Genomic DNA, 21,969 nt, shown 5'->3' on the forward strand with positions numbered 1-21,969 from the left:
TTGGCTGACGTTATTTTGTTATGAACTCATAAACATAATTTAGTCATGTGCCCGTGACGTCATCAACGTTTTTTCATGGTTTTCTACGGTTTAAAATGGAAATTATAAGAAATAACGCGCGTTATTCAGTATGTCTCAAATATATTATAACTAGATCAACTATGCCACACGCTCCAATATTTAACCTTTATTCTGTATGATTCCACGTTTTATGCATGCAAAATATTAGGAAAAAAACAAATAAATTCATTGTTGTATATAAGTACATATTTTATTGCTTGATCATTATGAACGCTATTTTGAAATAAAGATTAAATATTATATCTTGTATTTTGTGTGTAAACATTACAATGTATAAACTTTTAATCATGTTTGCTTTGATATTAATAAGTTAATTTGATAGAATTAGTGTGTATAATTTAACGGAGACCTATCAAATAACATGATAAAAACAAAAACAAACCTAACGAAGAGAAGAGAAATAAAATATTATACATCATTATACAATATTGTATCTGTTTGACAACTGCACGTTAGAAATAATTGCCGATATTAATCGTCGATCTCTGCCGTCAATCCAAGTACGATTGATGCCAGATTTTGATATTCTACTTTTAAGATGTGTTTTCAACAATATTTTCTGCAATGTTTTATGAATAAAAAAAGTTTCACAACACATATGTTCGAAGATGGATAATAAAGTTCCTCAAGACTGATTTCCATATCTGGATTAAAAGGTCCACCAATACTGATTCCTTTAGATCGTGTGTACGCGCCCTCACCCTCAATTATTGACAATAGTCTGAAAAAATAAATGTTATTTTTTGGACAAAATGTTATCAAAATATTTGCAGATGTTGCGTCCTGCAATGACTTGCATTGTATAATACTGTCTGAGAAACTGAAAACTGCTTCACAGTAAAACTGTCTTAAATTGAATCTTTATCTGTATATATCAATTTGAATAAAAAAAAAATATAGAACGGTGCATAATTACAATGCCTTTAGGAACATGAAATTTAAACCCGATCATATACCCGATATACATACAAATTTTTTACCATCACAACCACTCTTTCAGAGGTCTGTTGAAAGGTAAACTTTCTGGTCTAACTTCTATAGTTTTCTAGAGTTGCTTTAAATTTTTCGAACTATACATGTCGTGCTTACTCATATAGCATATACCTATTGTATATTTTTTAAAGATTTTCTCGCCCTCAGTATGCACGTAATAATTGCCACTGGACATTAAGAATGCCTCACTATACATACAGATTTACGTGTTATTCTGATGGAAACTGTGTCAATTACAATCCACAAATAAACTTAGTGTATGTCAACATCTGTTACAAATTAATATTTACCTTTGAAGCCTCCAACAATAACTTCATCAAGATGTTCAACGTCAGATTGGAATCATGTTTATACTGATAAATAACAGTGAAAACAAATTTTTGATGTGTGCCATGGTTAATGGCACCAGTTACGTGTGTTTTCATTGGAATTGTTGAAGCAAGGTCCTGCAAAATAAAAACATGTTTACATGCTTTTCTATCTGACCTAAGACAATTCAAATTCAGCTCAAATATAAAAATACAATACATGATTGTTTTCCTTCAATCATTTTTTACCATGACGAGTTTAAAAAAAATATCTTTGTTGAAAAATCATCATAAAATAACATACAATTTTGTCTTATTTTGATATCCTGTCCTTTAATGTCGTGATTTTATAATATATACTACAATAACTATGAGTATATAAGGCAGCAACCATTTGATTTTCTGGGGGGGGGGGGGGGGGGGGGGGGGGGGCTATGGTTTTTTTTGGAAAAAAAAGTTTGTTTCCAGTTTTTGGAGAAAAAAATAATTTGTTTTTGATTCTGAGAAAAAAAATTTGTTTGTTTCACCCTCAGCTGCCACTATATGTAATGATAAAATTGAAAGGAAAAAATTGTTTTCGACTTGTCGCGAAAAAAATAGATTGTTTGTTCTATATATGTTAAATATGTCCAGAAAAAAAACCATAGCACCCCCCCCCCCCCCCCCCCCCCGAAAATCAAATGGTTGCTGCCTCAATAACACATTCAGATGATCTTTTGTTTTGTTAAAATTACTACAACTTATAATAATACAAAAAATTCCAATCCTTGCATTATTACTAGTATAAAAAGTCCATGGTTACAGAACTGACTAGTAATTTACGTCCCCAGACTAATTATAAATAATAATTTTCCTAGGAATTCAAGTTCATCGTATTCCTAGATAAAAACGTCCATGTCCTTTTTTTATCATAAAAATATTTATGAATCACATCATTTACATATGAACAATGGAACTTCAAATGTTCTATAATTATTTAAGAGATGTGCATTTTGATTTTTAATAAAATTCATATTCCCAGTCTAATTTTCCTAGAAAATCATGTCCATGTCATTAGGAATATAGTCCCTAGTGTAAACAGTGTATAACTTGCATGTCTTATTTGATACACTTTCCCAATGAAGTTCTTGCTATTAAATGCATGAAATATTAAGTAGGGGTATGTTATTACATGTCAAACAAATTTTGGTGCTGAATCTTTATGTTAAGTAGTGAATTGGTCCAGTTCTAAAAGGTCAAATTTTATCACGTCTGAAGCTGTCAAACTGAATTTTACACCCCCTTAACACAGAATTGTCAATATTTTGAGTTAGAGCTGGTAGACGTTTCTATAATTTTGATATTATTTGTCTCACTGGTAGTACACTACACTGTAAAAATCTTTTTGAGAAAGAGCAGGTGCGATTTTTTTAATTTGAATTTATTGTCTAAAAGAAATGCACTACGAAATAACTGTGTTCTCGGGCCATTATTATTCCTAGGTAAAAATGACCATGCCCTTTATTTTAATATGCCTCATCCTTGTAAAAAGATTTGTCTGAAATAAATGTGTTTTTTTTTTTTATATAAAATGCACACTGTTTAAAAATATTACAGAAACAATTAACCACTAAAAACGTTTCTATATTTATATAGACATATATTGTCTCTAAGCTAGAAATGTTTGTACTTTCGTCTTTTGGAAAAATTGTACGGAGACAAACTACACAAACTACACAATTAAAGACTTATTCTCGGAAGACCTTTTGCATATAAAAGCTTATTCCATCGTAAAAATGAACACATGATTAAAATTATAAGAATTTTGTCAAAAACATGGACAGTTGAGAATAAAGATATATACAACATGTATAAGTACATGATTATTCATAAATTTTGTTCGTGTCATTTATTTCTCAAAAACATACGTGTACTTATAATGACTGCATGGGCTGCTTTTTAGAATAAAATTATGAAAATGAATTAATCTCAATCAAAATGTATCATAAACTAAACTTACTGATCTGATTTTAACATGACTATAAAACTTCCTCCAAATGGCGTAAAAAGATGTTGTAGACATAAGATTATTGAAATCCATTATCTGTTCGTTTCTATATGCTATATAGATTTCTTTCTTCCGCATTCCAAAAGGCAACCAGACTTCTTGTTGATGAGGTGGCCTTTCTCCACGTTGAGCAATGTATTCTCCCAACCAATGGATAGCTGCTTGCTTTTGTTCACTGAAAGACTGGCCCGCTTTCGAGTCTCTTGTTAGGCTACTATTCTGCCATTTTGTCCTGTATCTGTAAAAGCTACTCTATGTTATACCATGTCCTTGTAACCATGCTTGTTGACAAACCACATTTATACGAAAAGTAAACCTTTGATTACATGCACTTTCAGATGATGGTTGAAAGTCTTCAAATTTTCCAGAAAACCACTGTTCCCTTTCTTCCGTGTCTAGAGTTCAATATAATGTTCTCAATTTCTTTATAACTTTTCTTTCATAGAATTGTTTAGAAGTACATTTTCTTTCGCATCCACACTTTTTCGTAGCTTTCTTTAATCCCAAAGAACCTACTTTTTTCATTATCATAGTCGTTGTGTTGGTTTTATCTGAAATGGTAAAATGAACCTTTGTTTATAGTTTTTTTTTTTTAAAGAACTCATACTAGAAACCATTATTATTTTGAAAATTGATTTGACTTTTGTATAATATTAGTTGCGAATGAAATACTTTTAGTGATCTATAACCGGCAATAATAAATTGAAATATTACACATGTTTGTTCTTTTTTTATATGATGCTTACATGTGTTTGAAGAATATACAGCCGTTAAATATAAAAAGGAAGAGGTGGTATGATTGTCAATGAGACAACTCTCCACAAGAGACCAAATGACACAGAAATTAATAACTGTAGGACTATACCGTTCGACCTTCAACTGTGAGCAAAGCCCATGTTATTCGTTAACAAAAACATTTAAGGAATTGACAGCAAGGGGAAAATGTAGAAATGGTTCATAAAAAAAATGAACTCCATAAACAATTTAAAGATAAAAAGAATTGTTTCTATTAACTAAAACATTCAAAATAAACTATTTTTTCTTTTACATTAATATATATATTGAGTTACTTTATTATTGTCTTCATTTGTTTTTGTTGTTGTTATGCTGTAAAGTTTATATGGCAGTAAAACTTTCAATTTGAATTTGAATTTGAAAATTAATTTTAGATTTATGTCAATTATTTATAAAATACAAGAAGTAATAACGACGTATCAAATAGTTTATTATTGAAACTGATAGATATACCGGATTGATTCTTTTATAACTTGAATCTAGTTAATCAGTTGTTAAACCAGAAAAAAGTTACTTCTCGTACTGTTTAACGATTGAACAAGATAATAAAACAAACTGTATTTGTCATATAATCGTATAACACCAAGAAATTGGTTTTAATTAATAATGCAACGAACCTCTACGTCCCTTTGAAACTGGTTTACTATTCTTGAAATTAGGATGTTCATATTCCAAATAATCAAAAAATTCCGACTGTGTAGAAGATCCACTTGTTGGAAGTGTTGAGCTAATGATGGACAAAGTATCTGTACTATTAGAATCCGAATTCCGTTCAAAAAGATCTTCTTCGCACAAAACAGGTGCTCTTACGGGTACCGGTGGTTCATCATCAATAAAATCATAAACTGCTGGAAATCTTGTGGATGTGCCTTCTCTCCATATTATCTTGTATAAGTGATAATTCTTCAGTACTGTTTTCGCAGATACTTGATGTTTCTAAGTCACTCTCCTGAAAATTTCTTCTATGAAATGAACCCACACTGTTTGCCATAGTTTGTTCACTAGATTGCACAAAGATCTTTCTTCAATCGAACACTCGTGTTCAGTAACATCCAAGGTTTCACTATTTTTCGAATTATAAGACACTTCAAAACTTGAAATTTCTGTTATGCTTGAATCGTTTACAGTATTTTCCATGGTAATCTTAATTTTTTAATTTTAGTTTGAGTAATAAAGAACCACCATTTTGAAAGTATACCTCATTGAGGAAACACAGTACCTTAGTCACATGACCCTTGTATCATCCATGTTCGATTTACATTAGAAGTCACATTATACTTCACAAAACTGCTTCATAAACTTGTCATAAGACATTCATCAATTTTACGTATAAAGAAAAGATTATGATAAGCAGCAGATTGCCTTTTATCTGATAAAATCACCAACAAACACAGTTGTTTGCACAAGAAGATTATTCAATGGAACAATGGAACATAATACTATTTGCATTCAAAACACTTAATTATATGCATATATTAACGTCTATGTATTATTCACATGATCTCAAATATTATGCAGAACCAAAAATTCTTGATTCTCGGGGGGGGGGGGGGAGTGGGTCCACTTACTATGTGATGAGTGGCATGGGTAAGCCACTGGAATAAGTCACTATTTCATGCTCTGTGATACACTTGAATATTTTGAATTAAAAAAAATCGTGTCTGAAAATCATTTGACGAACTGATTTGGAACCAAACTTCAAGGGCAAGCTAGGAAACAATAAATTCAGAATCTTCTTTTAGAAACATAAATACAATTAGGATTACAAATTTATTAACTCTATTGCTTCCGACATTTATATTGAAAACACCATTTCTAGATCTCGAGATTGTTTAAATTTTTAGTATAGATACTTACTTATTATCCATGCGGTCATTTTGTGGAACGAGAGCTTTTAATTTGATAGTATCTAGTACCGAGATGTTATATAAATATTTCAATGAAGGATCACAAATACCATGAAATACCGCCTTTTAAAAAATCAACTTGATGAACGTTGCAAAGTCACCACCAACTGTTAATGCTGGTTCAAACAAATTACTTAATAATCCTATTATACTTATTGATAGACACATAATGTACAAATAAGATTTACAGGGTACCGTAGTGTGATAAAGAAATGAAATAGCATAACACGAACTTTAACTAAACACGTAAAATTTAATTAGATGTGTGATTTCAAAATAACGAAAGAAATGTCAACGTAAAATTGGGATGTGTTCATTTCTAATACCAAACAATTCTATATTTATTTTTTTTATGTTTGCTTATTCCAATTTTTTAAATATTTTGAAATTTGGAAATTTTTTCCAACTTGAAATCATTTATAATGTTCAAATTCTAAAATTCTTTTAAAATTAAATAGTTCAGTAATTTGTTTTAGCTTTGATCATTTCGCTGTTTGAGAGCTTGATTTTTTGGGGTAGTTTTTGATAAAAAAAAATCATAAAAAGACTAAAAAGATGAATTTTAATCATGATATAAGTAGCTCTTGCTTGATTTATTGCAGGCTATGAATATAAGATAATTTTTTTACATGTAGGTGTTGTGCTGTTACACCACTGTTCATTATTAAGGCGAGGGTTCATTACCTGCCAACAAGTAAAATTCTGCAACATTCTGTATGTGCCTGTTCAAAGTCAATGATAGCTGCCATACTAAAGTTTTTTTTTTAACTTTACCAATTATACATTCTCACTTTATGTATTTTACAGTCACGTTGTTTATTTCTGTATATCATACTTGTCTTTCATTCATTGTATCGTACATGAATCAAGGTTGAAAGGTTTTGCCTTTGTCACTTCGAGGCCTTTTGAAGCTGACTATGTGGTATAGGTTTTAGATCATTGTTGAAGGATATACGGTAACCTATATTTTTACCTTTGGTGTCATTAGTTCAGGTTGGCAATAGTAGCACATCTTCGTATTTTCATATTTAAATTCATAACGATCCAAATTGTCTTCATTAGAATATCACGAAGATTATACTAGACATATGATTGAGGTGTCCATTACATAAAATACGCATTTAAAAAAACAGAGGGTTTGTTTCCGATTAACTCCCTTTTAAACATATATTTGACAGCAGTGCTGGGTTACATGGTTAACGTGATGGTCGTAGTAACGTCAATGTGAGACCAGAATGCAATCTCTCCGACTAGTCTCTCCGACTAGAATCGAACTTTCACTACCGTCTCTCGCTACGATGGTACAGCAACTTTGTGATACTACCAAGACCCCACTACGCTATCGGCACGTTCTACTGTACGACCGGAGTTTCGCCACTATACCACACCATGATGTCTTTAACATGTTAAAAGGTCACGCTCACCATGATCATGAAGACCATACCATGACCGTACTACGAAGAGGAAGTAGGCTGCTACTATACCGGCGCTTGCCGTCCCAAGTACGACCTCACTACGATTTTACTGTCTTTATTCTGATTTCGTTCAAGAAGAATCTCATATATATGATAATTTATACAGATACATGATGCTTGAAGTATGATTTATATGATCTAATGAGACATAGAATAAGAATAAGAATAGTCGAATTTGTCAATTATGACTCTCATGATTAGCAGAATAAATAAATTGCAAATGATATTATGATATAGGCGATAACATCTATTTTGGTCTATGAAAGGCTTTATAATTTCTCGCTACATTGAAGAGCTGTCGGTGACCTTCTGCTGTTGTTTTTTTCTATGGTCGGATTGTTGTCTCTTTGACACATTTCCCATTGCCATTCTCAATTTTATTTACATTATATATGGACAAAGTACAGGAATTCCGACTGCCGCTTGAAAAGAAGGTATTTTGGATAGGATCAGACAATTCCATCTGTAGAAAGGTTAATGATTTCTTAGCGTGCATATAATGTTGCACTTTACCAACATGCGGCAATATATGTTATGTCCCAATTCAGAAAGAATGAGACTTCAAACATTCACATCCAAACAAATTCCCGTTATTGGCCATACATGTACAAGACCATTTTTGAAACAGGTTTCTCCAAAATTAATGTGATGTTTAATCAGATTTCAAACAATGCGCTTATAAAAAACATCAGGAAAATTATTGTATAATAAATCTGTAAACAAATTTATATATATGGTAAATTGCAAGTTTTAATATTCAGTAATTATCATACATAAAACAGCGTTTTGTAAAATGTCTAGAACAAATAGCAATTATGTAAATAAAACATTTTACAAAAACTTAGAAAATGCCTTTAACATGCACATATATATAATATTGAGGGTTCACCAATCCTTAAACGCATTAGTTATAGTTGTTTCTCCCTGTAAATGTGTCACTATCGATATGATCTCTTTGATAGATAACGGAACCTTTGTAGATTTAGAAGGGATTGGCACTAGCATATTCTTTTCAACCACATGTCCCGCGGCTTGGACTAATACTACGCATTAATTGATGTCATACACTTTAACGTTATCTACCCTGCCATAACTCATGACTGAAGCAAAACGTGTACAGAAAAATTAATGATGAATCTGTTACTAAGGACTGATACTTTGTTACCTGAAAAAAGGGGGGATTATTCTTTTGGGAATAGTAAGGGGGTATTTAAATGCTCGATACTGCATATGGGGGGATTCTATATTTCAAACATGCAAGAATATAACTAAATTGATGAGTACTGTAAATCAGTACATGTCATATGATTATTCAGCAGAAGTGTCTAACACTTGATTCAGATGTCTCATATATAAATCTAAACTGAAAACTACGTTCAAACCTATGATTACGTTGGATAAAAACCGCAACTTTTATACGTGTGCATGTAAAACAAATTTCGTTGTAGAAGGGTCTAAATACAGCGAAAAACAACAATTTCCAAAAGACCAAAAAAGTGAAAAAGTACATATTTAAACAAAATGCATTTGACTAACAGGTCTAACAACTGATGTTCTTTAACCCTGCTGACTGCCATTGGCGATAGCCAAATAAAAATTGATCACGAGATGTAACAAAAAGGATCTTAATATATTTATAACTAAACAGAAAACAATAAACGTAATTGTGGCCAACATATTTATATATATTGGCACTCACACCACATCTTCCTATATCTATATATCGTGGTATTACCGAAGAAGGATATCTGTTATCCGAAATATCTAACATTTGTTCATTTTATTGTATTTCATGGTAATGGTGTACCCTTTTTGAATTGTCATATAAAAAATATGTTCCAGACCGTGAAAATGCTGAAAATATTGCGTTACTTGAATTGTGTCACCGTGGGCGAGAGTACCAAAATAGGATTCAGATATACAATTAAACAAATACCTAATTTCAATTGTTCGTTTGTTCATTTAATCTATCTAATTGTAATAAATTATCAATAACAATTTGTAAAACTAAAAATAAAGAGTGTTCCAATTTAACCCATATGATCAAATAACATGTATGGTAAGATCGTACTGGACCGTATGCGTATGGTCGGACCGTATGAGTATACGTATACGGTCCGGACCGTACGCATACGGTCCAAATACTCATATGATCTGGAACATATATATTACCTGCAGCAACTACACTTTAGTACTTATCTACTTGTGTATGCCTCAATCCGCTCGGATGATTTGTTCAGATACAAATTCTAAGTTTCAACATTTTATATTACGGGAAAATATTCTTATATGTAATTTAATTTACTTCTTTTCCAAGAATAAAAAAACAGTGTGCTGAAATAGAAAGAATGTGTGGTTAAAGTCAATGAGGTTAAAACAAACAGTGTCCGAAGTCGTTTGCATATGGTTCATAAGTTTTTCTAGTTTCTCGCGTTTTTTTTATAGATTAAATTTTTGTTTTCCTGTTTGAACGGGTTTACACTAGTTATTTTGGGGCCCATAACAGCTTCCGAATTGAAGACCGTACTGTGACCTATATTGGTTTACTATAGTTCAAATAATAGTATAAACGGAAGTTGGATGGATGTATTTTCTGTTGTGAATGATAAAAATATTGAAAAGTATTGGGGGAAATTTATTATCAAATACTAGACTAAGTATATCTCCCTTTAGAGTGACTTTCAATAACCATTAATAGATATAACTTTTCCCAAACTTCTCAGAGAAGGCCGTATGGTGAACTATAGTGACGATATGTTAGTGAACAATAGCAGAGATGACACAGATGTGTCAACAGATATAGAAAACTGTGGTTTGAGAGCTAATGAGACAACTCTCCATCCAAGTAACAATTTATAAAAGTAAACCATTATAGGCAAAGGTACGGCCTTCAACACGGAGCCATGGATCACACCGAACAGCAAGCTATAAATGGCCCAAAAAATTGCTAGTGTAAAACCATTCAAACGAGAAGCATGGTTGAGCTGTTAGAGCAAATGGACAAGAATTACATACAGACAAGCAAACCTTAAAGATATATAATATATTTTATATAAAAATGACAATGCGAATGATGTCGTAGTATGAATGTAGTTAGGTCGTAAGAAGAGCGTGGTTAGTACGACAAGGGCGTGCTAGAATCGTACTACGGTCTTGAACAGCGTGGTGTAAACGTGGTATAGTCGTAGTGAAAGCGTAGTTTGGTCGCGGGGTCGTAGTGAGGTCGTAATAAATCGCTGTGAGACCGTAGTGCAGTATCTCCGAGTAGAATCACGCTTTCGTTACGCTGTGACTGCGATAGTACAGCGACCTATGCGATCTTACTTCAACATTAGAGCGCTCTCACTACGCCTCCATACTATAAAAAAGGCGATGTGGTATGATTGCCAATGAGACAACTATCCACAAAAGACCAAAATAACACAGACATTAACAACTATAGTTACCGTACTGCCTTCAACAATGAGCAAAACCCATACCGCATAGTCAGCTACAAAAGGCCTTGATAAGACAATGTAAAACAATTCAAACGAAAAAAAATAAGGGTCTTATTTATGTAAAAAAATGAACGAAAAACAAATATGTAACACATAAACAAACCACTTAATCTACAGGCTCATGACTTGGGACAGGCACATACATAAATAATGTGGCGGGGTTAAACATGTTAGCGGAATCCCAACCCTCCCCTAACCTCCTCGGACAGTGGTAAAACAGTACAACGTAAGAACAAACTATAAAAATCAGTTGAAAAAAGCTTTATCAGATGGACAAAAATACAGGTGGACTTGGCCGTGTCAAAAGAAACGATACACGACTTTGGAATAAATTTTATCAAAAAGTATTAAATAGAAAACAAAATTGAGATACACTACTTGTATTTTAACCCTTACCATGCGGTGACCGTCTTTTGACGGGCGGACCCTAATAACCGTTATTTGGCTCCAATGGCGTTCCGTACTTTTAGAAGTCCACTTTATGATACTTATTTTAAAATTTATGTATGTCCCGTCAACCTGAGGCTATCCATATTCATGTTTCTCATGTATAAGTAGCATTTTGAGCACAAATACGGACATGGAAAATTGAAATTGGCTAAAACTCGGTTTTCTGGAGGGGTAGGCTTCACATCTGTATCTTACACAAGAAGTTCAGAGGCATAAAACTGGCAAAGATAGTGCAAACCCACGGCCATATAACTACTGATCATTATTATTAATGAAATACGCATAGGAAACAACTACTTCCGGTTTTGGGTCCATTCAAAGTCAAAAATCGGCAAAAATCGTGAAATTCGGTATTTTGGGTCCAAATGACCTTCTGTAGACTGATGAATCAAGATCAGATTCACTCCGATCTAACAACTGTTGTGGTCAATTTGTTCACGAGGGTCCACTCTACACGCAGGCTACAGCTGGATACCTGAACCAGCAACCCTGGGTCTTCTGGGTCAAGAGAAGGGGTGAAAAATCGGCAAAATTGACGCTTTTTGCACCTGAAGACCCTCTTTGGGGCAAATTTCGGCCAAAAAAAAATCCGCCTCCTCACCCCGACCACCCCACCCCGTGATCACCTATATTAGATTTAAAGAATTCAATATGCTACAGCAACAGGGCTAAGCTCATTTGCATATAATTTGCATATTTTTGCAAATAAACGAAAATTAGACATTTTCTAAAAACAATTCCGCATGGTAAGGGTTAAGGACCTTGGAAAAAGAAACCAATTTTTTTCCAGTTATAGCTCAAATTTGGATGTTTTTTCTTCTTATTATGGTTCAGAACGGGTCAGTAAGGCCTCCAGATACAATGATTAGTTCAAAAACGCTAAAAAAAAAATTTTTTTTTTTTGAAGTTTGTTAACCCTTACCATGCGGTGACCGTCTTTTGACGGGCGGACCCTAATAACCGTTATTTGGCTCCAATGGCGTTCCGTACTTTTAGAAGTCCACTTTATGATACTTATTTTAAAATTTATGTATGTCCCGTCAACCTGAGGCTATCCATATTCATGTTTCTCATGTATAAGTAGCATTTTGAGCACAAATACGGACATGGAAAATTGAAATTGGCTAAAACTCGGTTTTCTGGAGGGGTAGGCTTCACATCTGTATCTTACACAAGAAGTTCAGAGGCATAAAACTGGCAAAGATAGTGCAAACCCACGGCCATATAACTACTGATCATTATTATTAATGAAATACGCATAGGAAACAACTACTTCCGGTTTTGGGTCCATTCAAAGTCAAAAATCGGCAAAAATCGTGAAATTCGGTATTTTGGGTCCAAATGACCTTCTGTAGACTGATGAATCAAGATCAGATTCACTCCGATCTAACAACTGTTGTGGTCAATTTGTTCACGAGGGTCCACTCTACACGCAGGCTACAGCTGGATACCTGAACCAGCAACCCTGGGTCTTCTGGGTCAAGAGAAGGGGTGAAAAATCGGCAAAATTGACGCTTTTTGCACCTGAAGACCCTCTTTGGGGCAAATTTCCGCCAAAAAAAATTCCGCCTCGTCACCCCGACCACCCCACCCCGTGATCACCTATATTAGATTTAAAGAATTCAATATGCTACAGCAACAGGGCTAAGCTCATTTGCATATAATTTGCATATTTTTGCAAATAAACGAAAATTAGACATTTTCTAAAAACAATTCCGCATGGTAAGGGTTAAAAAGCTTTCATTTGCAATGCATGCACACTTGATAATGAAAATCAAAACTTGTTGGAAAGTATTTAAATTCCGTGTAAACGATCATAGGGTGCAAATTAGTTTTGCGCAAAGTTGAATGATATATAATCGACACATAATTCGTGTATCGTTTTTGTTGTTGTTGACTAGTATACTACGACTTGCTTACGCTACGACCGCACCACAATTGAAAGTTGGCCACGCTCATCGCGATCTTGAAGACCTCACCACGTCGTGATACGACCTTACTGCGATCTACACGATCGTACTACGATGATCAAAATTTGCATTTATTTCATAAATCTTAGTGCGATTGTGGCCTCATAGGACTGCATTATTAGGGCCTATATCCCCTGAGACGACCTCTCCGCCGGGAATGTCACAGTATATATATATATCCTGCCTGAGATCTGAATAACATATAATAGATATAGGAAGATGTGGTGTGAGTGCCAATGAGACAACTCTCCATCCAAATAACAATTTAAAAATTAAACCTTTATAGGTTAAAGTACGGCCTTCAACACGGAGCCTTGGCTCACACCGAACAACAAGCTATAAAGGGCCCAAAAATTACTAGTGTAAAACCATTCAAACGGGAAAACCAACGGTCTAATCTATATAAACAAAACGAGAAACGAGAAACACGTATATATTACATAAACAAACGACAACTACTGTACATCAGATTCTAAATGTACATGTATGTAAGCTGGGCTTTATTTTTTTTACTCAAAACTCCTGTCTTTGCTTTTATTTTCAAATTTCATCCTAGCCCTCCTCAGCTCCCTTGTTCTAAAAATCAAACGGAAGCTTCAGAATGTCATATATGTATAGAAGTCTTGTAGTTTATCAAGAAAACGTTCAGTTGAACCAGAAGAAAGACAAATCAAATCAAATCAGATGTGATTGTGTCATAAATTCGTTGCTAACGACACTCGAATATGATAATAAAATTGAGAAAGGAAGTGGGGAATGTGTTTCAAAGCGACAACAACTCGATCCGACAACAACTCTAACACAAGTAAATCTGTTACAAGGAACATAAGAAGTATAAATCCTTAATCTGAGCTTTGACAGATTTTGGTGACTTTATAAAGCAATCTTTACAAAAAATGAGGTCCATGTCCATCAAATATTACAGTATCATTTATAACTATATTTTGTACGTTTATATTTGTAGTTTAAGAAATGTTTGTATCTGTGTTTGCTTGACATATATTTTGTATATGGGTTTAAAGTATTACTAAATACTATTACTGGCAGTAAATAATATCACTCCTTAACGCAGCCATTTGTTACTGCTCATTATTCTCTAAACGAACAAACTATACCATTCAACCTTTTACTAAAGCAATTTTTACTTTGAAAATTTGACCCCCGGTTAGATTTCAAAAAGTCTATTCACGTGTTTATTTCATCTCATATAATTATGTTCTCGAACTCTGCATTGCATATTGTGTGTTTAAACAGTCACGTAAATTGTATGGTGTGCCATGTTCATGAAAAGTTGTTTGATTCATAGATGTAATACATCGAGTGGTTTAAAAAATAATCTGAGACAGGCGGACTGTTGCTTTTTTCATTTTAAAATTTAAGTTTAATGTGGCGTCTATTTCGATATTCTAGTATAGATTATTGTACGCATCTGAAGCTCGGCTTCGGGTCCGATATTGTTTTTCCTGTTTGAATGGTTTTACGTTAGTAATTTTTGGGGCCTTTTCTATCTTACTGTTGGGTTTGAGCCTAGGCTCCGTGTTGAAGGTCGTACGTATACCTTGACTTTTAATGGATTTCCTTTTTAAGTTGTTATTCAGATGCAGAGTTGTCTCATTGGCACTCATACCACATCTTCCTATATCTATATAGGTCAATTGGGTATCAGCATGCACCTTTTAAACCTCTATTTAGATTTTGTTGGGGGGAAGGGTATCTTTATTGATACATTTTATAATATATTTAACAATGGACAAATGTCAACAACAACTGAACCAAAGAGAAGATAGCCAAAGGCCACCATACAATAAGTCTCCAACATAGCGAGAAAATCCCGTACCAGGAGTACAAATTTAGATCCTAAATAAAAAATAATATTTTGTTTTACTAAATTTCACTTGACTCAACTATGTCTGCACTTTTTTGAAATATTATAATAATTTGCAAGAAAAAATAGAGTAGGTGATCAACACGCAAGATGAAGATGCAGTCCCCAAAATAGATAAACGTGATATTAAGGCCAGCCGACTATGCACTATGGGGATAATTTCGAAAGCTAATCCGATCCACTTGACATTACGATAGCAGCAGGAACAATTTACGTAATGTAGATTGTTTAATCAGATAACCAATGTCCTGCATCTGGGGTCAGTCAGTTGTATTAATCTTGATGCAAGAGAAGAGATTCAAAGATGATAAGAGTGAAGTACTATGAGATCTGAATGTTTTCGTCAGGTTGTACATAAGTTGTAGTTTTCACATTGACCGCAGTCCCGTCGTTTGACAGGAAGAACGGTTTAACTCTCTTGACAAGAAATGGAATGCCAGACGAAGAAATCATTGGTTTAGAAAAATCGAACAATGTTAAATGTATCAAGGTAAGTTGGTTATTTCATAAATGCAAAATATGTTTTCATGTGAAAATATTAATACACTTATTATTGCATAGTTATTGAAATTTCGAAATTACCGCAAATTTTATAAATTCTGTTTTAAAAAATGTATCTTTTAGCTTAGTTCAAATAACAAACGAAAGGAATATATCCCAGAATATACGCAAGCATTTATAAGGCAGTGTCTGCGCGTACCTGCAACCAATTTTCTAATAAGTTATCATATGATAGGGAATGAAATGTGAAAGATACACGAAAATTATCGATTATTTGCTGATTTTGTGAATTCATTGAAGATAATGGCAAATACTATTAATAGTATTTGATTTGTATAAATATTGAATGAATATATGTTAAAAGTTTGTCAGTGGGCTATTTATTGGCTTTGGCAAAATGAGCAAAAAATAGCGAAACGCTAATTTTGCCTGTTTATTTCAGAAATTTTAATCAGACTATTTATTGAAACTATGTATGCACAAACGATACACTAGAACAAATGTATGTGGCTACATGTTAAAAAACTTTTCGACTATTTTAGGCTATTGAATGTTACTTTTTATTTTAGAACTAAAAGGATATTTTTCAAAGTTCTCTTTATTAAAAGTTTTAATTGGAATGTCGGATTTTATATGGGTTTGCGCGTTTGCATAATATGTATTGCATATTTTTTTTTAGCAGACTGAGATAGTCTCGATAGTTAATTATAAATTGTAAAGTCCTCGCCGAGGATCAGATTCGACTTTAAAATTGACAATTTAACTATGTCGATTGGATAAATCCGATAGTGCACTGGTATCAATTATCATAGTTAATATTTAAAGAAAATATTCAAAAAGTAAATAACCAAGGATCATTTCTACGAAAGCGTTTTAGTGATGTTGAAAAAAAAAAATAATAGGCATTAAACTTTTTTTTCATAGTCGAAATTTCAAATCTTAAACTTCGGTCACACCTAAACGGATAGCTCGAATGGTTGTCCAAAGGATAACTATTTTTCAATCCATTCATGTCTGTTAGACGTCCGTTCTTATCCGTTAGACGTCCGTCTATATCCGTTTCATGTCCGTTTATATATATAGCGTACGATTTATTTGTCGACATCCGTTTTATCAGCATTCGACAGTATTTTCAAAGAAAGGATAATTAATAATAAAAAAAAGTATAAACAAAAGCCAACTTCTAGACTTATAGCTAGACAAATCTCCAAACAGTATTACAGTTCTAGGAATCAATCATAATTGAGATATAATCACTAAACAATAATTGCTGCTTAACCTATCTTTTAACACTGGAATTGCAATAGGCACATGTTGTAGCCAGTCCAGTCTCAAATAAGTTTTTTTTATCTTTATGCAGCTGCCTGATTATCATTCAATTAAAGAATATAGTTTCCATTGCACGCATTGAACTCGAACAATGAATGGTTTTTTAAGCGTGCTCAAATAATGAGAAACAATTTAACTTTAAAGATTTTTCTCTGAAAATACAGTATTTCCTTTTCTCGTAAGACTTAAGTAAACTAATATGTATATTTAATTATCTTTTGTAGAAGAAATTAGGTAAAATCTTCAAAGAAAACAAAGAATTGAAAGAAGACATAAACAAACGGAAGTTGGCATCCGTGACAGGTATGAATTGCATTTTTTTTGTACTCTTACGTGACATTTTATTTCCTTAATTATGACGAAAGAAGATTTGGTGTACAAACATGTATATATCAAGTATAATTGAATATTCAATATGTCTATGCATGGTTGAGTAATTCTATCTCTGAAAAAGATATATGTTTCATATGTCATTGCATGCGGTTTATGTCTCTATATCTTTTATCAAATCATACATGTATGTTCAATATGCCTATAATTGTTTAATTATTAAAGTCATGTTATCTCTGAGGAAATTACATGTTCACTATAACTATGGTTTAAGTCGTTCATCTGTGAGGAAATTGTATGTTCAATATGTCTATGGTTTATTAAAGTCATACTTCATGTATCTCTGAGAATTTTTTCAAGAATTTTCTTCCTTTGCAATTCATATTGGTAACAAGTACATGTGTACTATAAATAATTTCTTTTCAGATTTTTGTGCCAGTAATATATCTGTGGATCTTAATCCATCCCCAAGGAAAAAACTCTGTACAGAAAATAAAACAGACAAATATGATGGGAAAAGGAAAGGTCAGATGAATGAGGTATATTTGAAGGTTTTGTGTTGACTCGGTCTTGCTTAATTTACAAACGAATCACTATATACTGGATATCACTTAAAATAATCATCACCTACTATCATGTTTTCTAAGGATTGAATGCATATAATCACAACGTTTATTTCTGTTCTAATCATATGTTAACATGTTGTTATACTCTGTAAAAAAAAGATTACAATGAATTACTTCTTGTTTAGTCTTTTACACTATATATTTGGTTGATAAATATCAGTTCTCTCATTATGCCGTTATGCTTTTTTATAATCTCACGCTAACTGTGCAGAATATTGGATACCCACAACTTTTTCTTATAATTAATACGTTTTATGTTGTGAAAAATACTTGGTTTATATATTTTATAGACATTTTGGGGTTTACTTTATGAAAGAAAAAAAAAACAAGTAATACCTTTTACATAGAAGTCAGTTGCTTGGCAATTAACTATGTTGTTTTTGTGTTGTTTTATTAGGAAAACACGGAGTACAAGGAATGAGAAAAAGTTTTATGCTTTTGGAAACAGGACCAGAAGTGGTATGAAGCTGATATCATAGAGAAAAGGAGTAAAGGTAGGTGATGTCTTCAATACAATCAACTTTTAGCTCTAGACAGCAAACAATACATCACCAACAGTATCAATATACCTTTTGATCGATATTTTAATTAAAAAAAATTTAGAAATTAGAATACAAACGATTTTAGTTTAAGGTTGAAAATTAAATAAACACTTTTTTTCACCAGCATAGCCGTTAAAGTCCAATATCGTAGATTAAAGAATGAAATTCTTCTTTCAATTTTCTTTGATTCAGTAACGTTATCAATTAAAAGAATCTAAATAACTTTTATAATAATCATAATTCTAATGTATATTTTTTTTACAGGATACTTTGTAAAACTTGTACTCGATGGAGTAGAGAGAGTTCTAAAGCAAAAGGACAGAAAAAAGAAGAAGACTGGAAAAAGATGATACTTTTGCAGTCAAAATCCATATAAAATGTTAATTAAAAAATGTGTATATATTTATAAACTTTTGTTATATATTTGTATTCCCCTGTTCCAAAAGGAGGAGAACATGAGTTTCATTTATTTCAGAAACTTCTCTCAATTAATTTTAAAAATGTGATGTCAAGCCGCATTTCATCAATTTTTACATTGTCATGCACTTAAAAAATTCAATGCTCCTCAACTTTTGTTTCTTCTGGTTAATTCTTTTAATAATAATGTTTCTTTTTTTTGTTTTTTGTTGCATTCTTCCCAGAAATCGCACATCAAGGTATTCGAAATTTTTAATGGTGTTTTATGTGAGCCTTCACTTATCAACTTCCTGATAACCAAATACGTAAAGCTGCCCTTTTTCATTTTTTTAGCTACCTCAAAGTTCAAGGTTAAGTTTAAGACTCGTAAGTGTGTTCCATTCTCATCTATGGATCGAAAAACACAATTAGTAGCTGAACTTCATTAATGCTCAGATCTATATAAAGAAGATGTCGTATGATTGTCAATGAGACCAATATCGCTACAAAAGACCGATTGACACAGAAATGAACAATTATAGGTCACCTTACTCAAGAATGTCAGAACTAGGTCACAAACAATTTCACGGAGTATTAATACTCTCAAGGTAGAAACCTTTTTAAATGAGTATCGATACTCTCAAGGTAGAAACCTTTTTAAATGAGTATCGATACTCTCAAGGTAGAAACCTTTTTAAATGAGTATCGATACTCTCAAGGTAGAAACCTTTTTAAATGAGTATCGATACTCTCAAGGTAGAAACATTTTTAAATGAGTATCGATACTCTCAAAGTAGAAACCTTTTTAAATGAGAAAACTGTTTTAAAGGGTATAAAAACAATAAAGGTAAAAAAAAGCTGTTGATACTCTCAGGTTAGAAAACGTTTTTTAAGAGTGTCGATACTCTCAACATGTTCTCAATGTAACCTGTTTAAAAGAATATTGATTCTCTTGAGGTAGAAAACAGTTACAAAGAGTACCGATACTCCTTCCAATTTTTTTTATTATTTAAAGTGTAGATGTTAAAAAAAAACTGCTTCTAAAATACTGCCTCTCCTGGACTATAAAACTTTATTACCGGAATCGCGGGTAGGTTAATGCGGTTTCAAATAATTTTTTACAATTTTTGGTGATTGCATCGAAATCTCATATATTACGTCATTTTCGAAACTATACGAATTTTGATTGGCTAAATCGGACGTTGGGAGAATTTGCTATAGAGTGGTGATTTTTTGGCTTCACCGAGGTCAAAGATTTATCAACTTGTTGTTTTTCGACAACGGCATTGCGACATTAACAATATCTTCATACATGACCATTGTTCCCTTGAACACTTACAGTTTTAAGTAAGAAAATCGCCAAAAACTAAGATTCATCAACGTCAATGTTTAGCTTGTCACGTCACAGTCATTATTATCAGCTGTTGAGCACCTTGTCACAGAAGTCGGCACATGGAAATTACAATGGAAAGGTGGATTTTGCATACATTTTGAGGTAAATACGTTGTAAATTGTTACTCTTTATCACCGGTACCCATTTCTTCTTAATGAATTTGTTGAAGTGAATCAAAACATTTATAATTCGTCATTTATTTGGATAACCGACGACGAAAACCGTTGACCTATGAATCAATCAACGAATCAATGAAGTTAGCTAAATGGAAACAATGCTCGGAGAAAGATTGTTTTAATATTAGTTATATTAGACTTGATTTTTCCCAAGCTAACTGTTACATAATAAGTACAACCCCCCCCCCCCTTAATTCCCCCTTGGTTTAGTGTATGCAATAAATTAAAACTATTCATTTCTACTTTGGTAGTAAGGGGTGCACCCCCTATATTATCATACCCAGTCTAACTATCCTTAAGCTTAGTCATTTTTTGTTTATACTTTTATACACCACCCACACAAATGAACAGTGTTGGTGTTTTTACATTTTAAACAGAGAATGACATTGTTTCAATTCAGAATTATTTGTTCATTGTGATTTAAGCATAAATTTTATTAAAATAAAACATGGATTTATTTCACAAATAGTATTTATATATCCATTGTCATTTCTAAGTTTATAAAAAAATACCAGAATTTATAAATGCATGTTCAAACAAATAAAATGTATTATAATTAAAGTTATATTTCAGTTATCAGGCTACTGAGATTTTACAAAATGAGAGAATTTGCTCATCTCAGTTAATATATTATCCAATTTAATTTTTAGTAATAGACATGAAAATTTTTAATTGATCACCACTTTCATTCAATTGACATAAAGACTATTGATTACTTGTAGGATTTGCTAATCCAAATAAGTGACTTTAAAAGGTGTCAATCTACATTGATGTAAATATTTCAATATCATACAGATTAAATACCTAACAGTTTTTTTTAAGTATCTCCTTTATTGCCTATTTCCTACATGTTTAACAAAAAACTTTTGGTGTGTTTATTGCTTTTAAAGTTTTGATTATATAAATGCAATTTTATATTTGTCTTTTGCAGAATTTGTATTCACTGGGTTTTTTTACTGCTTCCAAGTGAGTTGACATGTAGGAAGTCTGCATTATGATGTAAGCATTCAAATATTATATTATTGTTACTGACACTTTAATATTTTATAGTCACATCAAGTGATATGAAAGCTATTTAAAGATTAATTGCTTATGCGTTTAGATTACTCTGTCTATTATATTTATGTGTTAAGAAAGTAAACAAGCATGGCAATTATTTTATTACAAACATGTAAGTTTACTATTAGTTTTACCAACCACTGCTGATACTAAGGGCTATAGCTATTAAGCTTACTAAAATTTGATTATATAGAAGTTCTCTTTTTGTA

At 32.4% G+C, this 21,969-nt stretch overlaps 2 protein-coding genes across 4 annotated transcripts in view; both read left to right on the forward strand.

Moving 5' to 3' along the window:
* The window catches only part of LOC134718283 (uncharacterized), a 77,680-nt gene that overhangs the window by 15,846 nt on the left and 39,865 nt on the right, over window positions 1-21,969 (forward strand). The gene's annotated exons all lie outside the window — the stretch shown is intronic.
* LOC134717459 (uncharacterized) lies at window positions 15,665-19,140 on the forward strand. Of its 3 annotated transcripts, none has more exons than XR_010107318.1 (5): window positions 15,665-15,898; window positions 17,463-17,541; window positions 17,995-18,107; window positions 18,592-18,688; window positions 19,001-19,140. XR_010107318.1 is itself a non-coding variant. In XM_063579989.1 (5 exons), the coding sequence occupies exons 1-4, from the start codon at window positions 15,842-15,844 to the stop codon at window positions 18,657-18,659; spliced, it is 303 nt and encodes a 100-aa protein (XP_063436059.1). In that variant the 5' UTR covers window positions 15,665-15,841; the 3' UTR covers window positions 18,660-18,688; window positions 19,001-19,140. The 3 variants fall into 3 exon arrangements, 1 of the variants encoding a protein (XP_063436059.1); XM_063579989.1 differs by having other exon boundaries at window positions 17,995-18,093; XR_010107319.1 differs by lacking the exons at window positions 17,463-17,541; window positions 17,995-18,107 and having other exon boundaries at window positions 15,667-15,898; window positions 19,001-19,133.

Source organism: Mytilus trossulus, chromosome 5 (genome assembly GCF_036588685.1).
Source record: "Mytilus trossulus isolate FHL-02 chromosome 5, PNRI_Mtr1.1.1.hap1, whole genome shotgun sequence".
NCBI lineage: Eukaryota > Metazoa > Mollusca > Bivalvia > Mytilida > Mytilidae > Mytilus > Mytilus trossulus.